This window comes from Canis lupus, chromosome 20 (genome assembly GCF_003254725.2).
Source record: "Canis lupus dingo isolate Sandy chromosome 20, ASM325472v2, whole genome shotgun sequence".
Classification (NCBI taxonomy): Eukaryota; Metazoa; Chordata; class Mammalia; order Carnivora; family Canidae; genus Canis; species Canis lupus.
In genome coordinates, this window is record NC_064262.1 from 42,444,505 (window position 1) to 42,471,456 (window position 26,952).

General features: G+C 42.9%; 3 protein-coding genes across 7 annotated transcripts in view; 2 read left to right on the plus strand and 1 right to left on the minus strand.

Annotated features, from left to right (window-relative positions):
* Positions 1 to 13,288, plus strand: part of LRRC2 (leucine rich repeat containing 2) — a 37,418-nt gene extending 24,130 nt beyond the window's left edge. For all 5 annotated transcript variants that reach the window (XM_025458275.3, XM_035703115.2, XM_035703114.2 and 2 more), the window contains 5 exons: positions 569 to 705; positions 4,572 to 4,717; positions 6,269 to 6,424; positions 8,492 to 8,628; positions 11,240 to 13,288. In XM_025458275.3, coding sequence (XP_025314060.1) covers positions 569 to 705; positions 4,572 to 4,717; positions 6,269 to 6,424; positions 8,492 to 8,628; positions 11,240 to 11,289 — 626 coding nt within the window. In that variant the 3' untranslated portion in view covers positions 11,290 to 13,288. The remainder of the gene's footprint in view (positions 1 to 568; positions 706 to 4,571; positions 4,718 to 6,268; positions 6,425 to 8,491; positions 8,629 to 11,239) is intronic.
* A 3,162-nt stretch (positions 13,289 to 16,450) lies between these two features.
* On the minus strand, positions 16,451 to 22,321 carry RTP3 (receptor transporter protein 3). Its single transcript, XM_025458276.3, has 2 exons — positions 22,041 to 22,321; positions 16,451 to 17,875 (listed from the first exon to the last, which is right to left on the minus strand). Exons 1-2 carry the CDS (start codon positions 22,193 to 22,195, stop codon positions 17,137 to 17,139), a joined length of 894 nt encoding a protein of 297 aa, XP_025314061.1. The 5' UTR covers positions 22,196 to 22,321; the 3' UTR covers positions 16,451 to 17,136.
* On the plus strand, positions 18,431 to 19,829 carry LOC112666835 (transformer-2 protein homolog beta-like). Its single transcript, XM_035703117.2, has one exon. It carries the CDS (start codon positions 18,863 to 18,865, stop codon positions 19,427 to 19,429), a length of 567 nt encoding a protein of 188 aa, XP_035559010.1. The 5' UTR covers positions 18,431 to 18,862; the 3' UTR covers positions 19,430 to 19,829.
* Positions 22,322 to 26,952: the final 4,631 nt, after the last annotated feature.

Here is a 26,952-nt window from a genome sequence, read left to right on the forward strand (position 1 = left end):
AGTGCAATTGCTGGGTTGTAGGGTAGCTCTATTTTTAACTTCTTGAGAAACCTCCACACTGTTTTCCAGAGTGGCAGCACCAGCTTGCACCCATATTTTCTTTTAGTTTTAGAAAGTTAAGCATGCAATGACATGTTCACTGTTAACATAAAATACAACCACTTATTCCTGTATAAGTTTTGCCTATTATGTCCTTTTGATCAACATTTTATAATTCTCCATCATTTTTCTGTTCAGCTGCAGTACCTTAAAATGAAGACTGTAATAACCATTGCTGCTTCTCTTTCTCTTGGAGTGTTAGGGGCGAAGGTCTGGGGGTTGCCAGTAGTTCCATGAAGGATTTTGCTTACCAGAGAGTAAGCAAAAAATTCTCTGATCAAAGACTGACATGCTCAGGCTAAAAGACAAGTTGACATTTAATAAGGTGCTTAAAAAACAAATACAAAATTATGTTTCATGCCTCCCCCATCATCATTTATAAAAATGTTTTTATATCTTTGTTTCATGTTTGTTGTTAAAAGACCTTAAGGGATCTTCCCCCACGGATGTTCATTTGTTCTGATGACAGGTTGTTTGAAGAACCTGAAAGAGCTCAATGTGAGTTTCAACCATCTGAAGAGCATTCCTCCAGAACTGGGGGACTGTGAAAATCTAGAGAGATTGGACTGTTCTGGAAACCTAGAATTAACCGAGCTCCCCTTTGAAGTAAGAAAGCAATTATATTTGCACTATGATTTACTTCTATTTGGTTTATGACATGGGATGATCCATAATGCAGGGGAGATATTTTACAAGGTGAAATCCATCTTTATTATGTTATATTTTCTTGACACTTTAATCGCCCTATAACAGCAATTAGAAGATCTTTTATAATGTTCTTACACTAGGCCAGGAGCTGAGTGTAAGTTCAGTTCAGAAAAGCTATCAAAAACAAACAAAACTAGGCAAAACATCCTGTTTTCATACAAGATATTTTTATTTAATACCTATTCAGTGTATGATGCCTCTTGTCTGCAATGCAGATCCAGACTTATTTATCCATAGTGGCACAATAAATTGGAAACAATTGGAAATAAAAGGGTAAAGTTTTTTTTTTTTTTTAAAGTTGATATATTCATAAAAACTGGCAGGTAAACAAAGTAATGTTACAGATAAGGTTTTGAAAGCCCATTAATTTAAACAATATTCATTGGTGACTTTTGATCTGTATTCATTGGAGAAATGATTCAAATCACATTCTGATAAAATGGAGCAGCTGAGAGGGAAGACTGTTGGCAAATAAAACTCAACAGGCTTCTTATGCTGAAGGAAGATAGCCATCTCATAATCCTGCTGGTCACGAACAGACTGGAGACAGTATTGCTAGTGTGGTGCTGACAAGGCCCTGGCTGCTGATTATAGTCCTAGATTGGGTGTTACTCTCCTTGCCTGGAAATTCCTGGGTGGGAGGAAGTGGCTGCTTCTACTGTTGCCCCAGGAAATGCCCAACAGTGGTCCAGGTGAGGGTGTCCCCCAGGGCCGTGACTCCCTGCATGAGACTGCTCATTCTCCAGGCCTCCCCAGTTTAGAAACTGGCTCAGTCTTTTCTCGGTCATCCAGGCTGGAAGCAAGCCAAGTCATCATGACCTCTCTTGTTCCCATGCCCTGTATCCACTCTGTAAGTAAGTCCTGTTGAAAATGCCCTTGAGGATAGGTTCTGTATCTGACTACCACCCAGCATCTTGCCACTAACACCCTAGTCCAAGCCTGTGCTGTCCATCATCTGGCCTGGAACAACAGCCTCCTAGGCTTTCCTCTTTGTCCCTTCTCTCCTCCTACCTTTATTGAGATATAACTTGTATACTCCCAAATCAACCATTATAAGTGTACAATTCACCATAATTCAATTTTAGGATAATTCTATCATTTGCTCAAAATTCAGTCTTGCCTGTTTGCAGTTAGTCCACATGAGATGGCATATAAGGCAGCACGCGGCAGCCACAATTTGTTTTCTTTTTTCCTGGCAAACGGCCATGTGCTGCTGATTCACTTAACCTATATTGACATCTGTGGGAACAAGTGTACTGTGGATATAGATTTTTAGGCTCTTTGCTCTGAATGGGATTCTGTAAATGCTCTGTACTTGTTATGCTTCCCCAGTTGGCTCTGTTCTAATAGCTCACTGACTCTTTACTATCTTCACCAATTCAAGCCTGAATGGTTCTCAGTGGCCACAAATTCAGCCACCTGTGAAAATTATGGCTTATTCAAGATACATACAAACTATGTAGCTGAAGACAGGCTGCTGGGTCACGTCTCAGCCTGAAGACGGGCTTCATGGTCATGCCTCGGGCTGCATGGTCATATCTTAACCTTGTATTTATCCAAAGGAAGCACATAGCACTGCAGGTTCTGGTCTCTACAGACTCAGGAAAGCACTGTTTTCCTGGATGCCATATCCAAATGCTGGCGTTAAAAAACATTTTTAAAAAAGATTTTATTTATTTGTTTGAGAGAGAGAAAGAGACAGAACATGAGTGGTGGGGAGGAGGGAGAGGGAGAAGCAGACCTTCTGCTGAGCAAGGAGCCCGATGTGGGGCCCAATCCCAGGACCCCGAGATCATGACCTGAACCAAACCAGACACTTAACCACTGAGCCACCTGACTGAGCCAACCAGCTGCCCCTAAATTTTTTTTTTTTTATGGTTAGAAACATAATATTACATTTACCATTGTGACTATTTTTAAGTGTATGGTTCAGTAGGGTTCAATGTACCCACATCGTTGCTCCTGTCTTCATGAGGATGTTTCTCACACAAATAATTAATGCAATTCAGAAATCAAATTCAAACAGACTGCAAGTAGAATGAATGACTCATGGAGGGAACTACCAGGAATTTTGAGACAAAGGTAAAGATAAGCAAACTTCTGTGTAAATGAGGATTGTATTTACTCTGACAGAATGTCAGATTTTTATCTGGACAGCACTGGAATTTCAAGCAAATATAACTACATTTCAAAAGAGTTTATTTCATTTTGCCCTTGATGAAAGTAGCTAGTGAGGAGTGACTATATCTAGGCACTTGCTCTCCTTGCTAGTTTAATGCCACTATGATTTTCCTTATTCTAATTTTCACAAAAGTCTTAACATATTGAGGATATTTAAAGGAAAGAAGTTGGGGTGCTTGGGTGGCTCAGTCAGTTAAGAGTCTGCCTTTAGCTCAGGTCATGATCCTTGGACATGATCAAGCCCCCATGTCAGGCTCCCTGCTTTTCCCTCTGCCCGCCGCTCCCTCTGCTTGTGATCTCTTTCTCTCTCTCTCTCTCTCTCTCTCTTCCTCTAATAAATCTTTTTTAAAAAAGTAAAGAACTTTTTCTTTTACAGTCTGAAAAATGTACCTTCTACATTTATTGTAAAAAGAAGAAAGATAAGAGACACTAGGTAATTCAGTCTTGATTTTTCAGCTGATCTGAGAACCCCAGCAACACAGTCAGAGACTTTGGACTGAGTTATGGGCACCCCAAACATCTTTTTTGATGACTTATTTGCTGTCACATTACTGTCTTCACATTTATTTTTATAAATTCAAAACAAGAGTAAAATTAGAATGTGCCCATTCAAGGGGGCGAGTTTGACCCGTATGCCACTAAAGCAAATGCAGCAGTATGGAACGAGGTATTATATTAAGGTAAAAAGAGACATAAGCTTATTGCTTCTTTCTTTTCTATATTTCAGTCATTCCTTCTGTTGGTCCAACTGGCTCCATATTGCATATTACATAACAGTCTTGAAAATATATTCTGAGAGGCAGGCCAAATTCTATTTGTGGACTCTGAAAATAAGTCAGTAAAAGGTAGCTCCTTCTGTATGTCATAACCACGACCTGACTTACAAAAACAAATCCAAACATGGGACACTTTTCCTACTTTATTCAGTTGTCATAGATTTGAGCTCAAAATAAAAAAACATATATTTCCCTTCACATCCAGTTACCATGGAGACATAAAGAGTAGAGATTTCTGATTACTTGCCATGTCCTTTTATGAGTTCAAAGGTGAGTCTTTTTAAGATTTGCCAGAACTCCTTGTGGCTGTCTTTAAGTCATTCTATTTTTTTAAGGCTTGTGCTTTTTTGTCTTCTGTGACTTTGCACATGCTGTTCCCCATCTGGAATTCCCTTCCCTATCTTTCTACCTGTCCAGGAACTGCAGGACCCAGTGCAAAAACCCCACTCTCTGTGAAATCTTTTCTGACCCCTGGCCCTTATCCTACCATGACATTGGCATATTAGCCCCTTAGGTCTGTGTTACCAAGCACTGCTGGTTGAAAACTTCTTCACATTAGTTCTTGCTACATAGAATTGTTGTTTATTTTCAAAAGTGTGAACTCCTGGAGGGCATCTGTTGTGTGCTGTTGACTGTAGCATCCCCAGCATGGAGCACATCGTCAGCGCTCCAAAAATACATACTCTACTGATCTGTGTTGCATATATTCTTAGAAGTGCCTCTGGGATGAAATATTCCCTGAAAATTATTAGTTGAAAATTCCCGGTCTTACAAAAGTAATTAGAATATGTTGTTATTCCTTTCTAGTTAAGTAACTTGAAGCAAGTTACGTTCGTAGATATCTCAGCAAACAAGTTTGCCAGTGTCCCAATCTGTGTCCTGAGGATGTGTAATTTGCAGTGGTTGGATATGAGCAATAATAGCCTGAATGACCTGCCCCAAGATATAGACAGGTAGCTACTCGCATCCTGAAGGTGAGGTGTATGCATCAGTTACTAACGCCTTAAACACTGTTAACATTTTTAACATGCATAACATGCGAATGGTCTTTGAAATCAATGAATTTTCCAAGAGCTTATTGTTTCTGGGAAATGTGTTTTGTTCTTTATATAATAAGATAGTTTCCAGTCTTCGTCCTACATGTTATATGTGTGTGTATGTGCGTTTGAACACATCTCCATTATCTTGGTGACTGTTAATTTACTTGAGTCCTCAACAGAATGACATCATTAACTTTCCTTTACCCCACAGAAATAACAAAGTATAGTATTATATTTGGAAGAGAAACCTACCACTCCATGTTTTTACCTATATGTTAAAGATGGAAGAGGAATGTTTTGCTCCATGTTTAGAAGATCAGTGAGAATAATTTTTATTGGTTTCATTTATTGATTTATCACACATCACCTTTCAAACAAAACTGATATGAGTAGTCAGGTTTTTCCAATTGTATCCTTGTATTTTGTGTTTAAAAAATAATTATACTGAGCCGCCTGGTTGGCTCAATTGGTAGAGCATGCAACTCCTGATCGTGGGGTAGTGAGTTGAAGCCCATGTTGAGCATAGAGCTTATTTAAAAAAAAAAAATTATACTGAATCATGTTAAGATCTATTCATTCACTCATTCATTCATTCATTCATTCCACCAATGATATCAGGCTCCTGTTTTAAATTCCTGTAAGCCAGGAATTTAAAATGGTGAATGAAACAAAATATCTGGCCTCCTGGAATCTACAAACTTCTTTATAAAGATACAGCATGATAAGTAAGCTGTCGTGACACATAAGCCAAAACTGGCTTAGTTCTGCTGGTCGTTCATATGACCTTTTTCTACTCCTGGTACCTATGATGTGTGTGTTTTCCAGCTTTGTGAGACTAAGTGGGAATTGTTTTAGTTTGAAACACAAGGGGGACTTTGTGAAATATTTGTGGGATCGGTCAAGATTTTGCAAATGAATGCAAGAAAAAACTAGGGGAGGCTCATCGAGTTAGAATAAAATGGAAAATAAATAAAACATATCTGGAGCTCATTTTGCTCATTTCCTTTTCATTCTGCAGGTTTCTTTCCATTTTAAAGTTAGAATATCAGACGGGAGAAGAATACTGTGCTTTCAAGATATACACCAGGAAATCTGTTGCTCAAATCTGTTCATTCTAGGCCCAACTCCAGTAGAGTTCCCTTCCCATGCTCTGCTGCTCCCCAAGGAATGTGACAGATGCTTGGAGAGGTGTACTGGTTGTCCGGCCGCTCCCAGACTAGTGTCTCTTGTGCAATCTGCTTATCCTGCTGCTGTATTTGTCCTCCATTGGTGATTAAGTCCATGAAAACTTAAAAAAACCCAAATCAGGTCACCTGGCATGGTTTTATTTAAACTTTAAAGTCAGTTTATTCTCATAAGGGTCGCATATATAAACTATGTAGGGATTTCATACCTGAATTTATTTGCCATTCACTTTTTAATGAAGTTAATCCTTATGGTCTGATCCCTTTGACTTCTTTTTAGGCTAGAAGAACTGCAGACCTTTCTCTTGTATAAGAACAAACTGACCTATCTTCCTTACGCCTTGCTTAACTTAAAGAAGCTCACCTTATTAGTCGTCAGTGGGGACCATTTAGTGGAGCTCCCAACAGCGCTGTGTGACTCTTCCACACCTTTAAAGTGAGTAGATCCCAGTAGAGACATTCAGACGCAAGGTAAAGAGCACCTGCAGCCTGGGCACCTGCCGTCTCAGGAACTGGATTATGTAGTTTTGGTACTTGGAGGATCTGATCCCTGTTCATGGAAGTTCTGATGCCTTCTTACAGGATATTGAAGTTTTTGACATGGGGAGGTAGCACTTGAAGAGTTTCTGGACAAATGCTACTGCTATTTGAAGTGCAACAAAATGCATGCCCATGTCTCCCTCGTTGTCTTATCCTTCTTTGGTTTCCATTAAGGAACCTGTAAAACACCCCAAACTAGAAAAACCATCCATGCAAATACAATACAGATTCTTTTCTTTTTAAAAAGATTTTATTTATTTATTCATGGGAGACACAGAGAGAGGCAGAGGTATAGGCAGAGGGAGAAGCAGGCTCCTTGAACGGAGCCTGATGCGGGACTCGATCCCAGGACTCTGGGATCATGACCTGAGCCAAAGGCAGATGCTCAACTGCTGAGCCACCCAGGTGCCCCTGTGATACAGGTTCTAATCTGGCATGAGACATCCAACAGTCTTTCTTATCTTGGAAGTGGACTTGAAAAGCCCCAGCTTCACACTCCCCTGAAGCTGACTCTAGGGCATGTCCCCTTGGCTCCCTCCTAGCATGTCCTGCCAGAATTTGAGGCTTTGGGATCCTCCCATTACCTCTACCCTGAGACCACTTTGACCCACAGCCAGCAGCATGAAGCCTCCCCAGAAACCCTTACACGAAGCTGTTCTAGTGAGAGCCACTTCATCCCTGTGTCCAGAGACCCATCTACCTTGAATACCGGGTGTTTGCTAAAACCACCACCCAAGGGGTGATTTCCTTGGGATATCCAGTTCTTTCAGTGGTAAATGCTCACTATTGACATACATCTTCCTTGTCTTCTGTTCCTGGCAATAAGATGTATAGCAGACAGATATAGAGAAGATAACTATTACAAAAGGAGAGATTAAATTCATTCCTGTGTAAGCACAAGATGAGCAGGGATATGACATCTTCTTCCCACTAACCCACCATACTCCTTCCATTGGAATGGGTTTTCCCCCTATGGCTGTCTCAGGAATGTCTTACAGATAAGAAAAGGCCCCCTGGTGGGAGGGATAGCAGGATACCGCCCCCCAACTCCTTCCACATTCAGCAGCAGGAGTGGCAGGTTCACAACCAAGGACAGGAAGGGAACTTCTGGTTAGGGGAGAACTGACCTGTGCGCAGGTAACTAGTCATCTCAAATGATACAACTGTAGGACTTGCAAATCTAAAAGAATCAGATGGAAGCTCCTTCAATTAATAAAAGTTTAATGAAAACACTAGATATACATTTACGCTAAGATCTCTATGTCTTAACAGTTTCTTTGAAATAATCTATAGAAGAATAATGGAAGGAATAATGCCAGTAATTGTATTAACCAAAAATATAAAAACCTAAAAAAGAAATCTAGAAAAATGCTACTAAAATACCTCTCTTATGTGAAGATAATGAAAACGTGTTCCCAAAGGCTATCAAAGAGGTCTTGAATATTAAGAAAGATGTATTGTAAATTTCCTTGCATTTAGACATTAATTAAAACTACAAAGAAAATGAACTGGGAAACATATGTACTAAAATAAGACAGGTAGGCTTTATCTTCCTTGTGTCTAGAGAGCTTCCACAAACCAATGAGATACCACTCAAGCCAGCAGGACCCACACTTGCAGCCAGAGATTCAAGGGATTTCCAATTTTGAACTGAAATAATTACACTGCCTTTCCTGTCAACATGTCTTTCAAAACTGTGAAACTGCCCGCTGTCCTCCATCTATGGCTAAGAAGCTCTCATTCCCTCAGCAGGGCAGTGAGCAGGACTGATGCCATAAGCCTCTTGGATTATTCCACAGGGCAGTTCTGCTCATGTTAGTAATGTTATGTGGTCTGCTGTGACCTGCAAGGAAAAGTAAGAACTTGGGATTCAGTACCATGGAGGTTGACTTCTTATGAGAGGAATTCTGTGGTTAAAAATACACAGGCGAAAATGTGATATTGTTTGTATTTTCTTGAATAGATTCGTAAGCCTCATGGACAATCCTCTTGATAACACCCAGTGTCAAGATGATGTCGAAGTGATGGAAAGCGAAAGAGATCGTCAATGCTTTGATAAAGAAGTTTTGAAAGCCTATCTTGAAGATCTTAAAGAAAGAGGTACGTTAATCATATTTAAAGTTATTTTGGGGGTGCCTGGGTGGCTCAGTTGGTTACCGTCCAACTCTTGATTTTGGCTCAGGTCATGATCTCAGGGTCCAAAATTAAGCCCTGTGTTTGGGCTCTGTGCTCAGCACAGGGTCTGCTTATCCCTCTCTGCTTGTCCCTCTTCCTGTTCTCTCTTTCTCTCAAATAAATAAATTTTAAAAATCTTTTAAAAAAAATTAAAAAAAATTCTTTTAAATAGATATAAGGAATTCCATGTACTCATGCAACACTTTTATTGACATAAGTCACAATGACAAAAGGTTAATTGGTTATTTTTCCATGTACCATATATATATAGTTAATATAGTTTCTTTAAAATATCAAATTATATATGTATACATATATATGTATATCTATATATACACACACACATATATAGTTTCTTTAAAATATCCAACTTTTCTAGTGTACTTGAATCTTGATACATTATCAACTATTTGACAGAGAGACCAGGAAACACACTTAAGACGTTGCCTTACTAATTGTACGTGAATTTTTAACAAAATGACCTTGACAAGAGTATCCCAGTTAATGGGAAAATAAAATTCCATTTCAAAATCCGTTTAAGGCATCCCTGAGTGGCTCAGTGGTTTAGCGCCTGCCTTTGGCCCAGGGCGTGATCCTGGAGTCCCGGAATCAGGTTCCGCATTGGGCTCCCTGCATGGAGCCTGCTTCCCCCTCTGCCTGTGTCTCTGCCTCTCTCTTTCTGTGTGTCTCTCTCTGAATAAACAAATAAAATCTTAAAAAAAAACAAAAACAAAAACAAAATCCATTTAAATCCAACTTTAGAAAAATTTGTTTCTTACATAAATCAAGGGCCACTTATATAAAAGCCACAAAAGGGAAAACACTAGGTGGCAGTCTAGTACCTAGATCCCTTTAGCTTTGGTTTCCCACAGGGTAGTGATAATTCAGAGGAACGCGGAGAGGTCACAGGATCCTGGAAAGGGTGGGAAGCAATTTCCCCAGGGGCTCTTTCCAAAGTGTTCCAGAAGATTAGTAGCCCTTCCTTCTGCTACAAGCACACAAACACTGGAGGAAGGCCTAAGTCACCTTTTGTTCTAATTACCACCTCCTTCCTGGGTATGGATGCCTGAGAGTTTTTTCTTCCCCAGTTCTTTTGTTTGTTTGTTTCTTTCTTTTTCTTTTTGTTTTTGTAAGTGAGGTATGGACCTGTAGAAAGATGTCATGCAGGAAGATTTAGGGAAGAGGTAGCCCTGGCCCCCAGGACTTTGCAAATGAGTACCTCAGTCACCCTCAGAAAATATGCATGTAAGGTTGATCCTTCCCCACTCACAGACTAAGAATGATTGGTCACATTCAGATATTTGGGGATTTCATGACATGAATGAAAAATACTATTTATTGGGCAAATTAAAACATTTTTTTTCAATTAAGTTAAGCAAATCTTTATACAGTTACCCCCAATCCATTCGGCCATCCCCAATCTTGAATGCTGAAATAGTATGAAATAAATGAGAAATTTATGTGAAACATGAAACGATTGGCAGAACTGTTTATTTTGTCAAAATTTATCTTTGGGTTTTATAGTTTTCCTCTTGTGAAACCTTTATTGTTGTATTTTATAGATTTGCTCATAATTACAAGTTTAGAGCTATTGTTTAAAAATGCAAGAAATAATTAGAGAAAATAGATATTTAGCTTTGGATCTGTTGGTCAGTGATAGAATAATTTGCTTTGTAAGGTTAACTTTAGTGATGATAGCTTTTGAATTCGTTCACTTATTTCTAAATAATTATAATAATTCTATCCTTCATATATTTGTATTGTTCATATGATATCGCCAATATTCAGCTGGTTTTGACCAAAGTCCATAGCTGTAGGAAAAAAAAAGTAGCGTTAGTGAGTCATGTGGACTTCCAGCCTCATGTGATTCAAGAACAAAGAGCAAATGAAACCCTTTGCTGGTCCTCAAGTGTTAGTGACCTTGAGAATTATCTGCAGGCCCTGCCCTCAGAGATTTTGCCTCACCAGCTCTGGGGTAGGGCCTAGAATGTGCAGTTCTAACAAGTTCCCAGGTGCCTCACCTTGAGAAAGAGTCATTAGTATAGAGACCATCCTTTGACAAAATTTGTCTGTGAAGGGAGAATGGGCAGTAAGTAACCAGTGGGAAGAGAAAGACTGAGTAAAGGGGTACTTCCTAAGATCATGCTGGGTTTAAGAATAGTCCAAACTTTGCTTATAAACCATCTTCCCTTCTTGGTATCTGACCTGGTGTCTCAGGTCTTTGGCCATCTATTTCTGTTTTGTCCATTTTTTTTTTATTTTAGGATCATACTGTTTCCCAGATTCTGATGTACCCATGTCAGTTAGAAAGAGTGCAAAAGAATGACAGTTAATAATTCTACCTTAGATCTAAATATTTCTATAGCATGACTAAACATTTGTGAAAGCTGACTTAATGGGGATAGGTAAATCCATTTATTTCCATACTTAACATAGGAAGTGGTAGTAATTTGTGTGTTAACGTGAACCATGACATGTAGCTACACTTTGCAATAAAATGGGGAATGGTTGAGTATATTTGTTTCTTTTGTTACAGAATCTGTTCCCAGTTATACCACCAAAGTATCTTTTAGCCTTCAGCTTTGATACCATCCACCAGAAGACTACATAATCTCCCTGTGCTGTGGAGCTGTAAATCTTGGTATTGTGAAATAATGGTTTGTGCTTAAGGACAAAGTCTAGAAACCACAGTCATAGTTAGGAAAAATGACTTTCAAATTTCACATTTGTGAATTCTTCCCTCTGTTGACTGGAGAATTGATAAGCTAGTTTATATATAAAGGCTCATTTGCAAATACTTGTATCTAAATAATGCACATTTAATATTTTAGAAAATGTGTTTTTCTAAAAAAATTATGACTCAAAGACCAAAATCTGAAGCTGATTGCACTGTTTTTAGGAATCCAGGGATAAAGGGGTTATAAAAAGAGCATTTATATTGGACTAGTCAAATGATACTTTATTTTGAAAGAGTTTTAATGAGGTTATTTCTTTTACTGAGAAAAGCTGTCCTTGGGTTAATTCAAACTGCTATTTTCATATGTTTTAATTATATTTTGTAAGTGTAGGGTCTTGGGAGAGACTTCAGGTATAATTTGGGTATTGAAGGTAGAAAGAAATGCTGATTGTCTGCCCATGCATTGGGCACAGGACACGCAGATGGTGCACTGGTAGCCCTTGCAGAGGTAGCATGGGCCTGACTGGTTCTGGGAAGCCTTATGTGGCCTGCATGGGTGGTCCTCCTGTCCTGAGTGGGCATCTTGGGGGTCCTGGGACCCACCTTAGAGTAGGGAGCAGAGGCAGTACCCTCAGGGACTCCTCCTCCAAGGTGGCCATACAGGGTAGCAGGGATGACTAGTCCATACTAATGAGGAACCCCTAGCAAAGCTTCCTGGCAGGTACCACAGAACTCTGCCAATGGCCATAATGCTATGGTCCACAAAGAACTCATGAGACTGTTTTATACTGGCAAAGTTGGGATTCATGATAGGGCTTTTAACTCTTACACTACATCATATGATTTGGGGAAATTGTACAAATATCTATTTTTATACCACTATTTTGGGCTAAAAAAAAACCAGGATTGTGAGTTGAAGATAAGCTTTAACAAGTAGCTTTTGTGACTAAGAAGGAAAAAGTGCATATATTCACAAATATTCATATATGCATTGGCTCCTACATGGTCTAGTTCAGTACCCTCCGATAGAATTTTCTGTAGTGATGGAAATTTTCTGTATCTGTGCCGTTCAAATGTAGTGACCACCAGACACATGTGCTTTTTGACTACTGAACAATGGTGTTACTGAAGAACTTTTAATTAATTAAGGATTTTTAATTAAATTTAAATTTAGTGGGGATCCCTGGGTGGCTCAGCAGTTTAGCGTCTGCCTTCAGCCCAGGGCGTGGTCCTGGAGTCCCAGGATTGAGTCCCACATCAGGCTCCCTGCATGGAGCCTGCTTCTCCCTCTGCCTGTGTCTCTGCCTCTCTCTCTCTCCCTTTGTGTCTCTCATGAATAAATAAATAAAATCTTAAAAAAAATAAATTTAGATTGCCACAGGTGGCTGCCATATTGGACACACAATTCTAGCCAGTTGGGTTTTTGGAAAGAAATGAAGGGTGATTTTTATCTTATCTGAGGAATAGTCTGTCCCCAGAACTGCCACTATTGACACCCTCTATATTTTGTCTTGATAGATTTAATCATAATTTCAAGTGTTTTCTCCTCAACAGATGCAAAACAGGCAGAGCATTCTAAAACCATATGGTAATACTTCAGCGGAGGATTGCCTCAAGTTAAAAACAAACTGAGAAGTAGGTTAAGAGATGAAAAGAGTAGGAAAACGAGAAATCACTTCATTAGAACCTCAAACAATTGTATTCTTCTTTTTAACTCTTCAAAAATAGAACTGAAATTTATTGGTTGTACTACTTGAATGATTTTGACATTTTATTTCATGCTAGGTCTACATTATATACAGCCAAATTGGAAATAAATCTTAAAAGGGGGCAAGTAGGGGCTTTCACACAAATTGTCCATAACTTATGTAAAACTTGTTTCAATAAAACCAGTCTTTTATGCAAAAACCTTGTGTTGGTGTTACATATAAACAAAGGAAAAGTATTGCACCATAATTATCTCATGTTACATAATAGTCCGTACCAATTATAGTGTTTGAATGTGATGTTTGTAGAGATACTATTTAGTTCATTCAAATAAATGTAAAAATGGAGCAAGATTATAATGTAGAATGTGCATCTGAGTGGAAATATGGAGATTTGAAAATTTTATGTGCTGCATATGAACTGATTCATAATTTGGAAAAGGAATTTTCATAATGAGATATATGTTTGGTTATATGGTCTCATTCATTTGGGGAATATAAAAAATAGTGAAAGGTAAAGGAGAAAGTAGTGAATATAAAAAATAGTGAAGGGGAAAGTGAAAGGGAAAGGAGAGAAAATGAATGAAAATATCACTGAGGGTGACAAAACATGAGAGACACCTAACTCTGGGAAATGAACAAGGGGTAGTGGAAGGGGAGGTGGGCGGGGGGTTGGGGTGACTGGGTGATAGGCACTGAGGGGGGCACTTGGAGGATGAGCACTGGGTGTTATGCTATATGTTGGCAAATTGAACTCCAATAAATTTTTTTTAAAAGATATATGATTGGGCATTAAAGCAATATGAATAAAAGAATAAAATTAATTCCTAGAATAAAAATGTTCTGGTTCCAAAAACTTATTATTATACCCATTTTTCAGACGTTGGACATTAAGGGGCAAAGACACTTAGGTAAAATCATCGAGTAGTGCATTTTAATTACCACCAAGGACCACACACATTTCTTGACTCAAGGTTTCTAGAATGACCATTAGGCATGCTTGCCAAATACCAGGTTAGGGTCACTTAACGATGATAGCAAACGATAAACTCCAGAAATAATTACTGTCTTTCCTTCTCTGTGTCCCTTTCTTCCCTCCTCAACATGTCTCTTGAATCTCTCACTACTCCTGAGTGGGAAAGAAGTGTACTTTGAGGTGTTGTGTTGTGGTGGGTGTAAGTTCATGTAATTCTCATTTCCTTTGTCCTAGAGCTGGTCTGTTCCTGATTCATAGCGACAACACTTTGCTTAGCTTCTCCCATCCTACTTGTCTGTAGCAGTATGTGCTATCAGAGAAACTTTAATCATGTAATAACATTTCTTGGCATCTTAAAGGACTTTCCAATTCTTTCTTGAAATTAAATTTCTTGGGCAGCCCGGGTGGCTCAGCGGTTTAGCACCGCCTTTGGCCCAGGGTGTGATCCTGGAGACCTGGGATCGAGTCCCACATCGGGCTCCCTGCATGGAGCCTGCTTCTCCCTCTGCCTGTGTCTCTGTCTTCTCCCTCTGCCTGTGTCTCTGTCTCTCTCTCTCATGAATAAATAAATATATTAAAAAAATTAATTTTTAAAATGTATTTATTCATGAGAGACTCAGAGAGAGAGAGGCAGAGACATAGGTAGAGGGAGAAGTAGGCACCCTGTGGAGAGCCCGGTGCAGGACTGGATCCCAGGACTCAGGGATCACGACCTGAGCTGAAGGCATATGCTCAACCACTGAGCTACCCAGGCTCCTGAAATTAATGTTCTTGAGGCTAGTCTTCAGTGAGCTCACAAATCATTCAACTTTCACTTGCCTTAATGTCCCAATGATCTAAATTCCATTTTCTAGTTTTTCTTATTGACATACACCAAATCATTCCACCCATCCCTGCCTCTCTTTGAATACCGTAGAGTCTGTCTGGAGATAACGGCAAATGTTTCACATCTCCCCGTAATCTGTCTTTATTGTGGAAAAGTGCACACATGCACATACGCACGTAAACACATTCCCATCTCTTCTGGAAGCTGATCAGCCCTGGGACTCAGGGATCCAGGATTGCAAGGCTAGCTCTTTAACTAACATACTGCATAATTTTGGGAAAATCATTTCAGCTTTTACCCACCTATAAAAAATAGTTGGAGAAGATGATTTCTAAGGTTGATTCCATCTTTAACATTATATGACTTGCCTTCCACTAAGAACCCCTTTTTAGGGGCAGCCTGGGTGGCTCAGTGGTTTAGCGCCGCCTTCAGCCTGAGGTGTGATCCTGGAGACCCGGGATCGAGTCCCACGTCAGGCTCCTGGTGAATGGAGCCTGTTTCTCCCTCTGCCTGTGTCTCTGCCTCTCTCTCTCTCTCTGTGAGTGTGTGTGTCTCCCATGAATAAATAAATAGAATCTTAAAAAAAAGATCCCCCTTTTTTTAAGCATGTCCTCCCTACTTCACTGGTCACTCAGCTTCCAGCTACGTCGAGGCTGCTGGGCACACTTGTTTCTCTTACATGCTTTTTCCTTAGGCATGTATTTGTAACTATCTTGTTCACTATTACATTTGAAGTTTCTGGCATTTGCCGAATAGATACGCAGACTATGCCCAAATATTTGAAAACAAATAGCAAGTCTGTGAAGAATTTACCCATTCATTTCTGTTGTGTTCCCAATACTTCTATCTGTGCTGAGATCTACAAATACTATTTCTGCTATTGCCTTAAAAGAGTAAACATACATCATAAGAATTGCATTTTCTAGAAATCCAAATCAAAGATGCAGTGTGATATCACCTTACACCCTTTGGCACAGCTATTATAAAAGAATTAAACAAAACAAAATCATTATTGGTGAGGAAATGGAGAAATTGGAACCCTTGTCCCTGTTGGTGGAAATGTAAGATGATGCAATTGCTATGGAAAATAGGATGGCCGATCTTCCAAAACTTAGAAGTAGAATTACTATATGATCCAGCAGTTCCACTTCTGAGTATGTTGAAAGCAGGGTCTCAAAGAGCTATTGGTATACCCATATTCCTAGCAGCACTACTCACAATAGCCAAGAGGTGGAAGCCATCCAGATGTCTGAAGATGGATAAACAAAATGTGGTATATATATATACCATGGAATGTTATTCAGCCTTAAAAAGGAAGGAAATCCAATCACATGCCACTATATGAATGAAACTTGAAGACTTTATGCTAAGTGAAATAAACTAGTGACAGGAGGACAAATACTGTATGACTCCACTTATATGAGGTCCTCAGGGTAGTCCTGAGGAATGGTGGTTAGTAGGGACAAAGGAGGGAGAAAACACAAGTCATTGTTTAATGGGTATAGAGTTTCAGTTCTGAAAATGAAAAAGTCAGTGAAAAGTCAATGAGAAACTGAGGTGCATTCCAGAGGGGTGTATATTTCTTTAATTACGCATCGTATCACACCACCATTCTATTAGTACACTAACCTACACTATACACCATGCAGCGAGAAATAGTAAAGTACAAAGAAACATGAAATAGAATTTGAAGCTTATCTCCCCAACCTGGGCGGATGGTCCTGCCGCAGCCCTGAGCTGTGTGGACCCTGTGGTGGAGAACACTGCTTCGAGACCCAGATTTTCAGCCTAATGAAAACCACGCCAAGTGCCTCCATGGGCTGATGTCATAGAGTCTGTGCAAGCTTCTCAGGGGACAGAACATCCACAGGTCTCATGAGATTTCCAAGTGGTTCTGTGAGCATAAAGGCTTTGGTCTCAGTTCTCCAGAGAATGAGCAGAATTTCAGTGTCTTTAATTGAGGTGAAATTAACACCAACCATTAAAAAAATCACACGAAACCGAACACATTAAAATGAACAATTCAATGGCGTTTACTGCATGCCCAGTGTTGTATGACCCCTCCCTCCGTCTTGTGCCAGACATCATCATCACCACCCACCCTTGGCCCCCCAAAAGGCCCGTACAGATTAATTCCCTTCGCTGAAGAAGCCCCTGGCCACCACCAAGTCTACTTCCTGTCTCTGGATGTACCTGTTCTGGATATTTCCTATCTGTGGGATCATATCGCATGACTTTGAACTTGGCATCATGTTGAGGTCCACTGAATGGTTTCTACGATAATCACCACTACAATGATCAGAAGGAGAAAACAGTAGCAAGCATTCAAATTCCTGTAACTCGGATTCTGGGGTATGTGAGAATAAAGCACCTCACTTGAGGTGCTGACCTGGGCTCTCCTCTCCATGCCATAGTGGGTGTTTGCTCTCGGGCTCCAGTGGGTGGGGAGGATCGCATTCTGTGTGGGCCCAGGACACCAGGGTTGGGGTACAGCCTTGCTCTTGTCGGCCCCAGCGTTCCCCTTCACGGCGTCCATGGTGGTGCCACTCCTTATGGGAGAGGGCATGGGAATGTCTATCTCAAGAGCAGGTGAGCTTATGGCGGGAGGTGTCAGCGACACTGGTGACTGCATGGCCTCACGTAACCCACCCTGAGCACAATAGCCCTGCAGACACGCCTCGCAGTTGTTCTTGTCGTGTGGCCCTTCAAGAGTGATTTCCTTGATCACGGGAATCTCTTCCATTGACTTAAATGCTTCTCTGTAGCATTTCTTCAGGATTCGGAACACCAGGTTGTTCAGGATCCTTGAGATGTTCTCTTTTGTGAACTCGGGAAACTCAAATGGAGACTGATCGCAGTTCCGACATCTCTGGGCAAAGATTCTCATCTTCACTTTGCCCTCGGGCTTCCCCTCAGTCTTGTGCATGTGGAAAAGGATATGCACTTGAGCAGAGGCCCAACTTCGAGAGCACAAGGAGCATTGGAACCTGCAAGGACAAATGACAAGAACCTCAGCTTGCCCCGGAGTGGCCAGGTTGTGGGCTGGGCCATAGGGAGGAAGGGGAACCCAAGGAAACAGAGATGTGACTTGACTGGGATCAAGGTTAGTTGGGGGAGAAATTAGCGAGCCCCTTTCTCTTGTCTCTACTGTGCCACCAACATGTCCTGTCACCCACAAGTGTCTGTCACAAAGATAGCGGATCATGGGGCCCTTGGGTGGCTCAGTGGTTGAGCATATATGTCTCTGGCTCAGGTCATGATCCTGGGATCCTGGGATCTAGTCTCGCATTGGGGTCCCTGAGAGAAGCCTGCTTCTCCCTCCGCCTATGTCTCTGCCTCTCTCTCTGTGTCTCTCATGAATAAATAAATAAAATTTTTTGAAAAAAAAAAAGATAGCAGATCACAAGCTGTTGGGGCTGGAAGAGACTTTCTAAGTCTGACACGACAGTGCTACAGATGACACACACTCTGGAGCCTATCATATGCAGAAACTCTGTGGGTGTCAGGAGTAGGACTGGAGACTTAGAGCCCGTCCGGGCGGTGCGGAGCGCTTGGTACTCGGCGGCTCGGGAGCCTGTGCGTTCTGTGAGGCTGCGGCGGAGCCTCTATACAGAAGGCGCCAGAGGTTGGCAGCTTCGATTGAAGCCTGTCGAGCGGCGACAGCATCTAGGAGTCATGAGCGACAGCGGCGAGCAGAACTACGGCAGCGGGAATCCTGCTCTGCTTCCAGAAGTGGAAGTGCTCATGGATCTGGGAAATCTGCAAGGCATACCCCTGCAAGGTCTCGCTCCAAGGAAGATTCCAGGCGTTCCAGATCAAAGTCCAGGTCCAGACCTGAATCTAGGTCTAGACCCAGAAGAAGTTCTCGAAGGCATTATACAAGATCAAGATCCCGCTCCCGCTCCCATAGACTATCCCATAGCAGGTCTTACAGTCGAGATTATGGAAGACGGCATAGCCACAGTCACTCTCCCATGTCTACTCGCAGGCGTCATGTTGGGAATCGGGCAAATCCCGACCCCAACTGCTGTTGTGGAGTATTTGGATTGAGCTTGTACACTACAGAAAGAGATCTAAGAGAAGTGTTCTCTAAATATGGCCCCATTGCTGACGTGTCTATTGTATATGACCAGCAATCTAGGAGTTCCAGAGGATTTGCCTTTGTATATTTTGAAAATGTAGACGATGCCAAGGAAGCAAAAGAGTGTGCCAATGGAATGGAGTTTGATGGACGTAGGATCAGAGTTGATTTCTCTATAACAAAAAGACCACATAACCCAACACCAGAAATTTACATGGGGAGACCTACCTATGGCAGCTCACACCGTCGGGATTACTGTGACAGAGGATATGATCGAGGCTATGATGATCATGACTACTATAGCAGATCATACAGAGGAGGTGGTGGAGGAGGAAGAGGATGGAGAACTGCTCAAGATAAGGATCATATTTACAGAAAGCGGTCACCTTCTCCTTACTATAGTCGTGGAGGATACAGATCGTGTTCTAGATCTCGATCATACTCACCTCATCACTATTAAAGCATGAATATGAAGACTTTCTGAAACCTACCCTAAAGTTGGGATATTGTTTGTGGACAATATTTTTTATTGTCTCCTGTTTAAAAAGTGAACAGTGCCTAGTGGAGTTAGGTGACTTTTACACCTTTTATGATGACTACTTTTGGTGGAGTTGAAATGCTGTTTTCATTCTGCATTTGTGTAGTTCGGTGCTTTGTTCAAAGTTAAGTGTTTTCAGAAAAGTATGTTTTGCATGTATTTTTTTACAGTCTAAATTTTGACTGCTGAGAAGTTTCTATTGTACAAAACTTCATTTAAAAGATTTTTCTACTGAATCCAGGGTATTCTGAAGATCGAAGCCTGTGTGTAAAAATGTTACCAAATGGTAAAAAGCAACAATAAAGTTTGGTTTTTACTTTTCTTTTTAACCAAAAAAAAAAAAAAAGGAGTAGGACTGGATCTCCAGTGTCCTGACTCCAAACCAGGAGTTCTTCAAATGTAGACTGAAGTGGGTCAGAGGCTATAGGTGCAACAGCAGCCATTAAGTCAGCCCGAGAGCCCCGAACTGAAATCCACGATGGTACAAGGGATGTTGTGAAGGGCTACTGTCTGAATGTTTGTGTCTCCCTCAAATTCACATGTTGGAATCCTAGCCCCGAGAGGTGATGATGCTAGAAGGACATTGGGATGTGATTAGGTCATGAGGGTGGGGCCTATGTGAATGTGATTAGTGCTTTTTATCAAAGAGATCCCATAGAGCTCCTAGCTCCTTCCACCATGTGAGGATACACGAGAAGTTCACCACCCAGAAGAGGGCTCTCACCAGACCAGCTGGCACCCTAATCTTGGACTTCCAGCCTCTAGAACTGTAAGCAATACATTTCTGCTGTGTATAAGCTGCCCAGTCTGGTGTTCTTTTATTTTATTTTTAATCTTATCTTATCTCATCTTATCTTATTTTATAGTCGCCCAAAAAGACTGAGAGAGTAAGTTGTAGACCCACAGATCAGGGAGGGTCTAGTGTCCTAGAAAAATCATTGCTCTGCCTTGTTGCCCAGGGGACCCCCATCTGCCAGTATTATGGGGAGATCACAGTGCCCCGCTCTCTCTCCTTTTGCCCCTCCTCCAGCCCAATTCATATTCATATTCTGGAAAGCTTCATATTCTGTGTGTACCTGGCCTCAGGGTACAAGAGAATGACACTTCATCTCTGCAGGGAAGAGGACCGTTTTCCTGATCCCATATATTTGGACAAATACATGTCAGGATAGATGAAGAGAGGGGAAGGCAGGCAAGCATATGGTTGCACTCAGGACAGGAATTATGGGAGAGGAAGAAGCTATAGTACAGCAAGGACATTTCATGCTCATCAAATTATCCATGCACTCCCGTCTGCTTCCCAGCCCCCTCACAGTGAGGTTGGGCAATATGACTGGTTGCCCAATGGGATGTGGGCAGTGACATGTGCTATTTCCAAGTCTGACACAGAAGCTCTTGGAAAACCCTCCAGCTCCTCTTCCTCTGCTTCGGTGTTAGGTCAAATCACTGATATTCTGAGGTGTATCTGTTAGAGCAGGCAAGCCTAGCTTAAACTGGGAGGGTGAATTGGAAGGGGCTGGGAAGAATGAGCCAGTCAAGGTTTCCTTCTTGTCTCTTGATTCCGGCTACACTGGACAGGGTGAGTATGGCCATGACATGAAGGGAAGAGGCCGAGGCTGTGACCCCATAAGTGAGATGACCTTTCTGGGGTCATTCAGAGTCAGTGGTGCACAGGGGCCTGGGCTCTGCCCTCCCGGGCTGCCATCCCCAGCCTTCCCTCTGGGTCATGCTGCTCTGTTCATGTGCCATCTCAGAGTTCAAGGTTCTCTCTCTCTCTCTCTCTCTCTCTCTCTCTCTCTCACACACACACACACACACACACAAATGAGCTGAGATTTTATTTGGAAGCTCCTGGTGCCACCACAAGGAGAGGAAAACTGCTTCCTCTGCCCAAATCCTCCTCCAGAGAAGAGGGCAGTGGGCAGGCACCAAGCCCCTACCCCAGTCCCAGGAGGGTCTCAGGTCCCCACCCTCTGTGCGGGACGTGATGGGGGGGCGGCCCCACCTCTTAACCTTTGGAGCTTTGCTTTCCCACCTGGAAAAAAAGGTAAAGCTTTGGATGACTTCCAAGGGTCTTAGTTTAAAAGGGTCCATCAGCCCAGAGTGGAGGGGGCAAGATTGCTGCATGTTGCTCAACTACCCTATCCTCTGCCCTATCCTGGAGGGAACTCCTCAGCCTACAGGACCTCTCCCTCTTGAGCACCACAGTGAGCTTCAGGTCCTCTGAGGCCAGGAGCGTAGGCAGGGAACTTTGCTAACCCAGCTCTCCTGCAGCTCCTCCCCTCCCTCTTCCTCACTGCTCTCCCTCAGCCCCATGCAGCCCACACCCAGTGCCAAGTCCTGCTGTTTGGGGTTCCCTGTCATAAGGAAAAAAAAACCTTTACTGAAGCTAAAGCTTCTTGGATGATGAGCATCTCACTTCCTGTAGTCTTCAATTTGCAAAAATGGAATAGAACAAGAAAAGAAGCAGGTATACACAGTAACAAATAAACAAGAAATTTCTGGAATACATACCATCCCATTCCCCACTCACCTGGCAAAGCCCCACTGCTGGTATTGTGACCACCCCAGCTTCAGGCTGTTGGGAAGAAGGTCTTTGTCTACTCTCAGGGTCCATTTGTGCCATGGCTTCACTTCCTGAATTAATTCCTGGAATATTTGCTTCCATACCTCCATGTCCTGATCCATTGCATGCTATGTGGTGAGCTGGGTGCATCCAGATCTCTAGGACTCTGACAGGTCTGCAGCAGGAGAAGAGATTTCCCACTTTAAAGAACAAGGGCAAGGGCCTGCTCTCTGTTTATGTACCTGACCTGGGCCCGTGGACCAGGTCTTTGCCTCAAGGACAAAGGTCAGTTGAAGTTGGCTCCCAGTTCAGAGAACAGCACTAGTTTCCACAGAGAATTTTCAAAGACACAGAATGCATGGTTTCATCCAACAAAACATTCCCAAAGGAAGGCTCTGGACTCTGTATTGAGAGGAGTGGATCTCAGTTTGACTCTGCTGATTACCTGCCTTTAACCTGGAGATACATCCTTTACTTCTGAAGTCTCTGGAAATGGAGGAGAGAGGTGGCAGGTGCTCTTTCTGTTCTAACACTTGGAAGTCCTTATCCATTGGGCTGCTGGGCTTGTGACCGGGGAGGAGAGATGCAAAGAAGAAGGACATGGCCATCATGGGCTCTCCCCATTCCCTGTATCTCTGCTCTGGGCTCTCTGCTTCCTGTTTCCACTGGTCTCTGCATGACTGGATCTCACAACCCCCAAGCTGCCCAAGGAGACTCTCGAGTCTCATCTTCTACTCATCAGAAACCAAAGCTGAGGGGGAACTGGGTGGCTTAGTCAGTTGAACATCTGCCTTCAGAGCAGCTCATGATCCCAGAGTCCTGGAATTGAGCCCTGTATCAGGCTCCCTGCTTGGTGGAGAGTCTGCTTCTTCCTCTCCTTCTGCTCCTCCCCCTGCGTGTGCTCTCTCTCTCTCTTAAATAAATATGTAAAGAAATAAAATCTTAAAAAAAAAAAAAAAAAAAAGAGAGGGAAACCAAAGCTGATGTAGCCCGTGTGCTCAGATGAGGCTGCAAGGTCCTCACAAAGGGCCACTGGCTGCACCCGACCCCACTTCCTTGAGGAGAGGCTGATAAAAGGAGAGAGGAGTAGGGGGCAGGAAACAGCCCAGGGAGGGCTGGCTATATTCTGCGTGTCTGCATGCCACCACCCCCTCCGCAGATAGCCTAACTCTGGTCTACGTCACTGACTCCCTCCCCAGAGGAAAGCCCCACTCTCAGTGGTGGGCCTAAGTTAACACACTTAACCAGTTGGTTAAGTGACCAACTCTTGATTCTGGCTCAGGTCATGATCTCAGGCTCAAGAGATCAAGCCCCACATTGGGATCTGCCCTGGGTGTGGAGCGTGCTTAAGATTCTCTCTCTCTCTCTCTCCCTGCTCCTCCCTACCTCTAAAAATTAATTAATTTATTAACATAGGCTAAATGTCTTCCTTCTATCATGAGTAACATCATTTACCTGATCTGATCTACCAGAGAATTCCGGATTTCTCGAGTGGGGGCAGGGATGCCAACCAAGGCCTGGGGAAAAAAAAGCACACGAGCTCAATAGGGCTGAAGATAGCTGGAGATCTGTATTCCTCAGAACGACCATGAAGTTCTCATTGAATTGATCTGGGCATCAGGTCTCTAAAATTTCCTCAAGCGATTCCAAGACCTGGTTATAGTGGATACCACGCCGGGAGGCTGAGGGCAGGACAATGTGTGTAGGTTCTGGTCAGCAATCACAGACCAAGAGCCAGAGGGGCCCCTCCCCTGCAGCACTGTGGTAAAATCAGCAAGGCTTACAGATGCTGTTTTGGGGGGAAGAGGTCCTAGGGCAGCCTGGTTGCATCTGCCGGCTGGGTCAGAACCTGGTGGTCTGAGTAGTGGGCTTCCAGAAGAGGGGAGGAGGCAGATGGTGTGGGAGAGAGGAAGTGGAGGGAGGAAAAGGAAGGGTTGGGGGGGTAGGGAGGGGTTTGCTAGAGCCTTTCTTATCAACCTCCTTCCTGGCCTTCCTGCGGTTGCAGAGAAGATTTATAAAGGGAGTGAGGGGTCAGGGTACAGAATCGAGCTGAAAGTCTGAGGGTCTTCAGTCTGGGGCTCTGATAGTTGTGTGACAAAGGACAAGTCACTTCAAGATTTTTGAGGATGAAATGCTGTGTTCAATGCAGAAGGCTACTAGGCATGCCTGGCACCAGAAGAAAGCCACTTGTCCCTGAAGCTTGAAAAAAGCAATTCCCAGGGCGTCACTTGGAACAGTGACTGTCATTGAAACCCCTCCATTCTGGAACTGGGTAGACAAACAAGCTCTCCTCACTGCCTCTTCCTGGCCAAGGTTCTGTTACTCCCTTCCTCCTGGGCAATGGCTAGGGTATGGCCCTCCTCACACCCAGCCTCTAACCCAAAGGTCATTCTCCTCGCAGCAGGATCAGACTCTTGATGTGACTCTTTCTGAACATGGGCTGGGCCCTGGCTCTGCTGCTGGGAGGGGGCCATGGCTGAAAGCTTGGGACAGGCCCAGCTGAGCTTGAGCAAGACAACACTCTGCCTTCTTGTCTCAGCTCTTGCGCTGACAACAAGTGTCCTTTTCACAGTCTATCTGTGCCACGTTAGTTAGATTGTTGTTTTTTGTTGGTGATTTCATGGTTTCAAGTGGCCTCGAAGTCTAGTGCTTGGTCTAGCACCCCCAGTGGCGAGAAGGCCTCTGGGAGATAATGTGTGCTAGATAAGCTTCATTTAGGCACCAGTTCTAGTGCTGCCGCATGCAAGCTCAATGTTAATAAATTAACAATATTTACCACATAAGGTGTCTTTAAACAGAAACAACATAAGGTTATGTATCGATCAGTTAACTGAGATGTTACTAGAGGCTGGCAGGAACTAAGTCTGTATTTCCCCAGGGAGTGATGGTTCGGTATTTGCTATTTCAGTGTTCTTGGCAACTTTATGGGAATATAACCCCCACAAATAAAGAGAAGGGGCTACGTTTACCTTTGCGTACCTAGTGGTTTGTTTTCCCTCCCATCCTTCCATGGGGAGAACTGGCTTGGTGAAATTAAGTCACTTCTGAGCCTGGCCCTCATCCATTACCCAGTTTTTGTCCAGAAAGTTGCTAATGACTAGTGCAGTTAGCTCTACTATTAGACCCCGCCAGATCTCCAGGCCCTCTGACATCCCCAGCCTTGTCTGCAGCCCAGAGATCCAGGTATCACTCTTTTCCCAGTGAGGCTTCTGAACTGGTGGCTAGCTGAAAGTGCACCCCTCACTTTGGCTATAACTGATCGAACGCACCAGGAACTGTAAATCTGACCATTTCAGACAGCAGTTGCTTTTTACTGCAATGTACCAAATTGCCTGGAACCTGGGGAGTGGTGTATATATTCCAGGAAAGCAAGTCCACTCCATCCTCAGCTCAGTGCTTTTCAAGTCCTGTGCCAAAGACAGTCTGGCCACTTCTGGGAGTCTCTTACCATCGCTTTCCCCTGAGGTACTCCTGGGTCTTTCCCCAAACAGCAGAGCATCTGCAGCCTCTGTGTCAATCCCGTAGGAAATCATCTGTGTGACACCACAACGTGCCGACAGGCACCAATGGGAGCCTCAATCATTCATTCACTAGGTGGTTGGTGAAAGGACACCAGCAGACATCATTAGGATGTTCCTCCATTTATTCAAAAATATTAGAGTCAGTTTCTGTGTTCTAGATGCCAGGGATACAGTGGCAAATAAAGCAAAGACTGCTCTCACAGAGCTTATGTTTTACTCAGATGGGGAGATAGACAATGACCCAATAAACAAGCATATATGCCATGTCATATCGGGCAGCCACGAGTGCTATGGAGGAAAACAGCAGGGCAAGGGGCTGGAGAGAGAAACAGCGTGGGTGGGGCGACGGTAAGGACAGCTGCTCTAAGTGGGAGGTTATAGAGGGCTGCCGCTTGAGATGACATTTGAACTATGATCTGTCTGAAGTGAAGGAATGGGCCAAGTATGTATGTCAGGGAGGCACATCCAGATCAGAGGGGACAGCCTTGAGATAGAAGTGGGCCTGGTACGTCTGTGGAGGAGGAGGGAAACCAGGGTGGCCAGAACCAAGTGAGTAGAAAAGGAATACATGAGGTTGGAGATGCAGCTGAGGGCTACAGGGCCTTGTAGGATTTTATGCCTAGAAGAGTGATAAGGTCTGATTTTACATGGTGATCTCTATTGTCTGACCTGTCCACTCAGGCTCTCTGCTGTCTCTGCATTGAGCTAAAGGTGCAATGGGTTTGCCTAGTAGGTCAAAGACAAAGCAGACACACCCATCAAGAGGCTGCTGCAGGAGGTCAGGTGAACTATTGCAGAGGTGTAGGCCAGAGAGGTCATGGAGAAGATGACCAGAAGTTGTGTTTTCTGGATGTAATACCTATAGGAATGCTGATGATTTGGTTTGGGCATGTAAGAGAATGATGAGTCTAGAATGACTTTAAGATTTTTGGATTGAAAAAAAAAAAAGATTTTTGGCTTGAGCCAGAACTTCAAAATTAAGTGGAAATATCATTTGTTGAGAGGTAGACATTGAAGGATTGGAACACATGGACGGGGGAAATCAGATGTTTGGTTTGGTGCATGCTAAGCTTGGGGTTCATATTAAAACACCCAGGTGGCAATATCAAGCCAGAGGTTGGATATATGAATCCCAATATGGGAAGACTGAAGACACAAATGTGGGAGTCACTGGGGGTATAGATAATCTTCAAGCCATGGGAGTGGATGAGGTTATCTCTGCAGTGAGTACTGATACAGAGAATGAAGAGGCCCCAGGGCTCAGTCCTGTGATGCTCTATTGTGTAGAGATTAGGAAAGGGAGGACGATCCAAGAAATGAGATGTCAAGTTTCTCAAGGAGGGTATAGCGGGTTGATT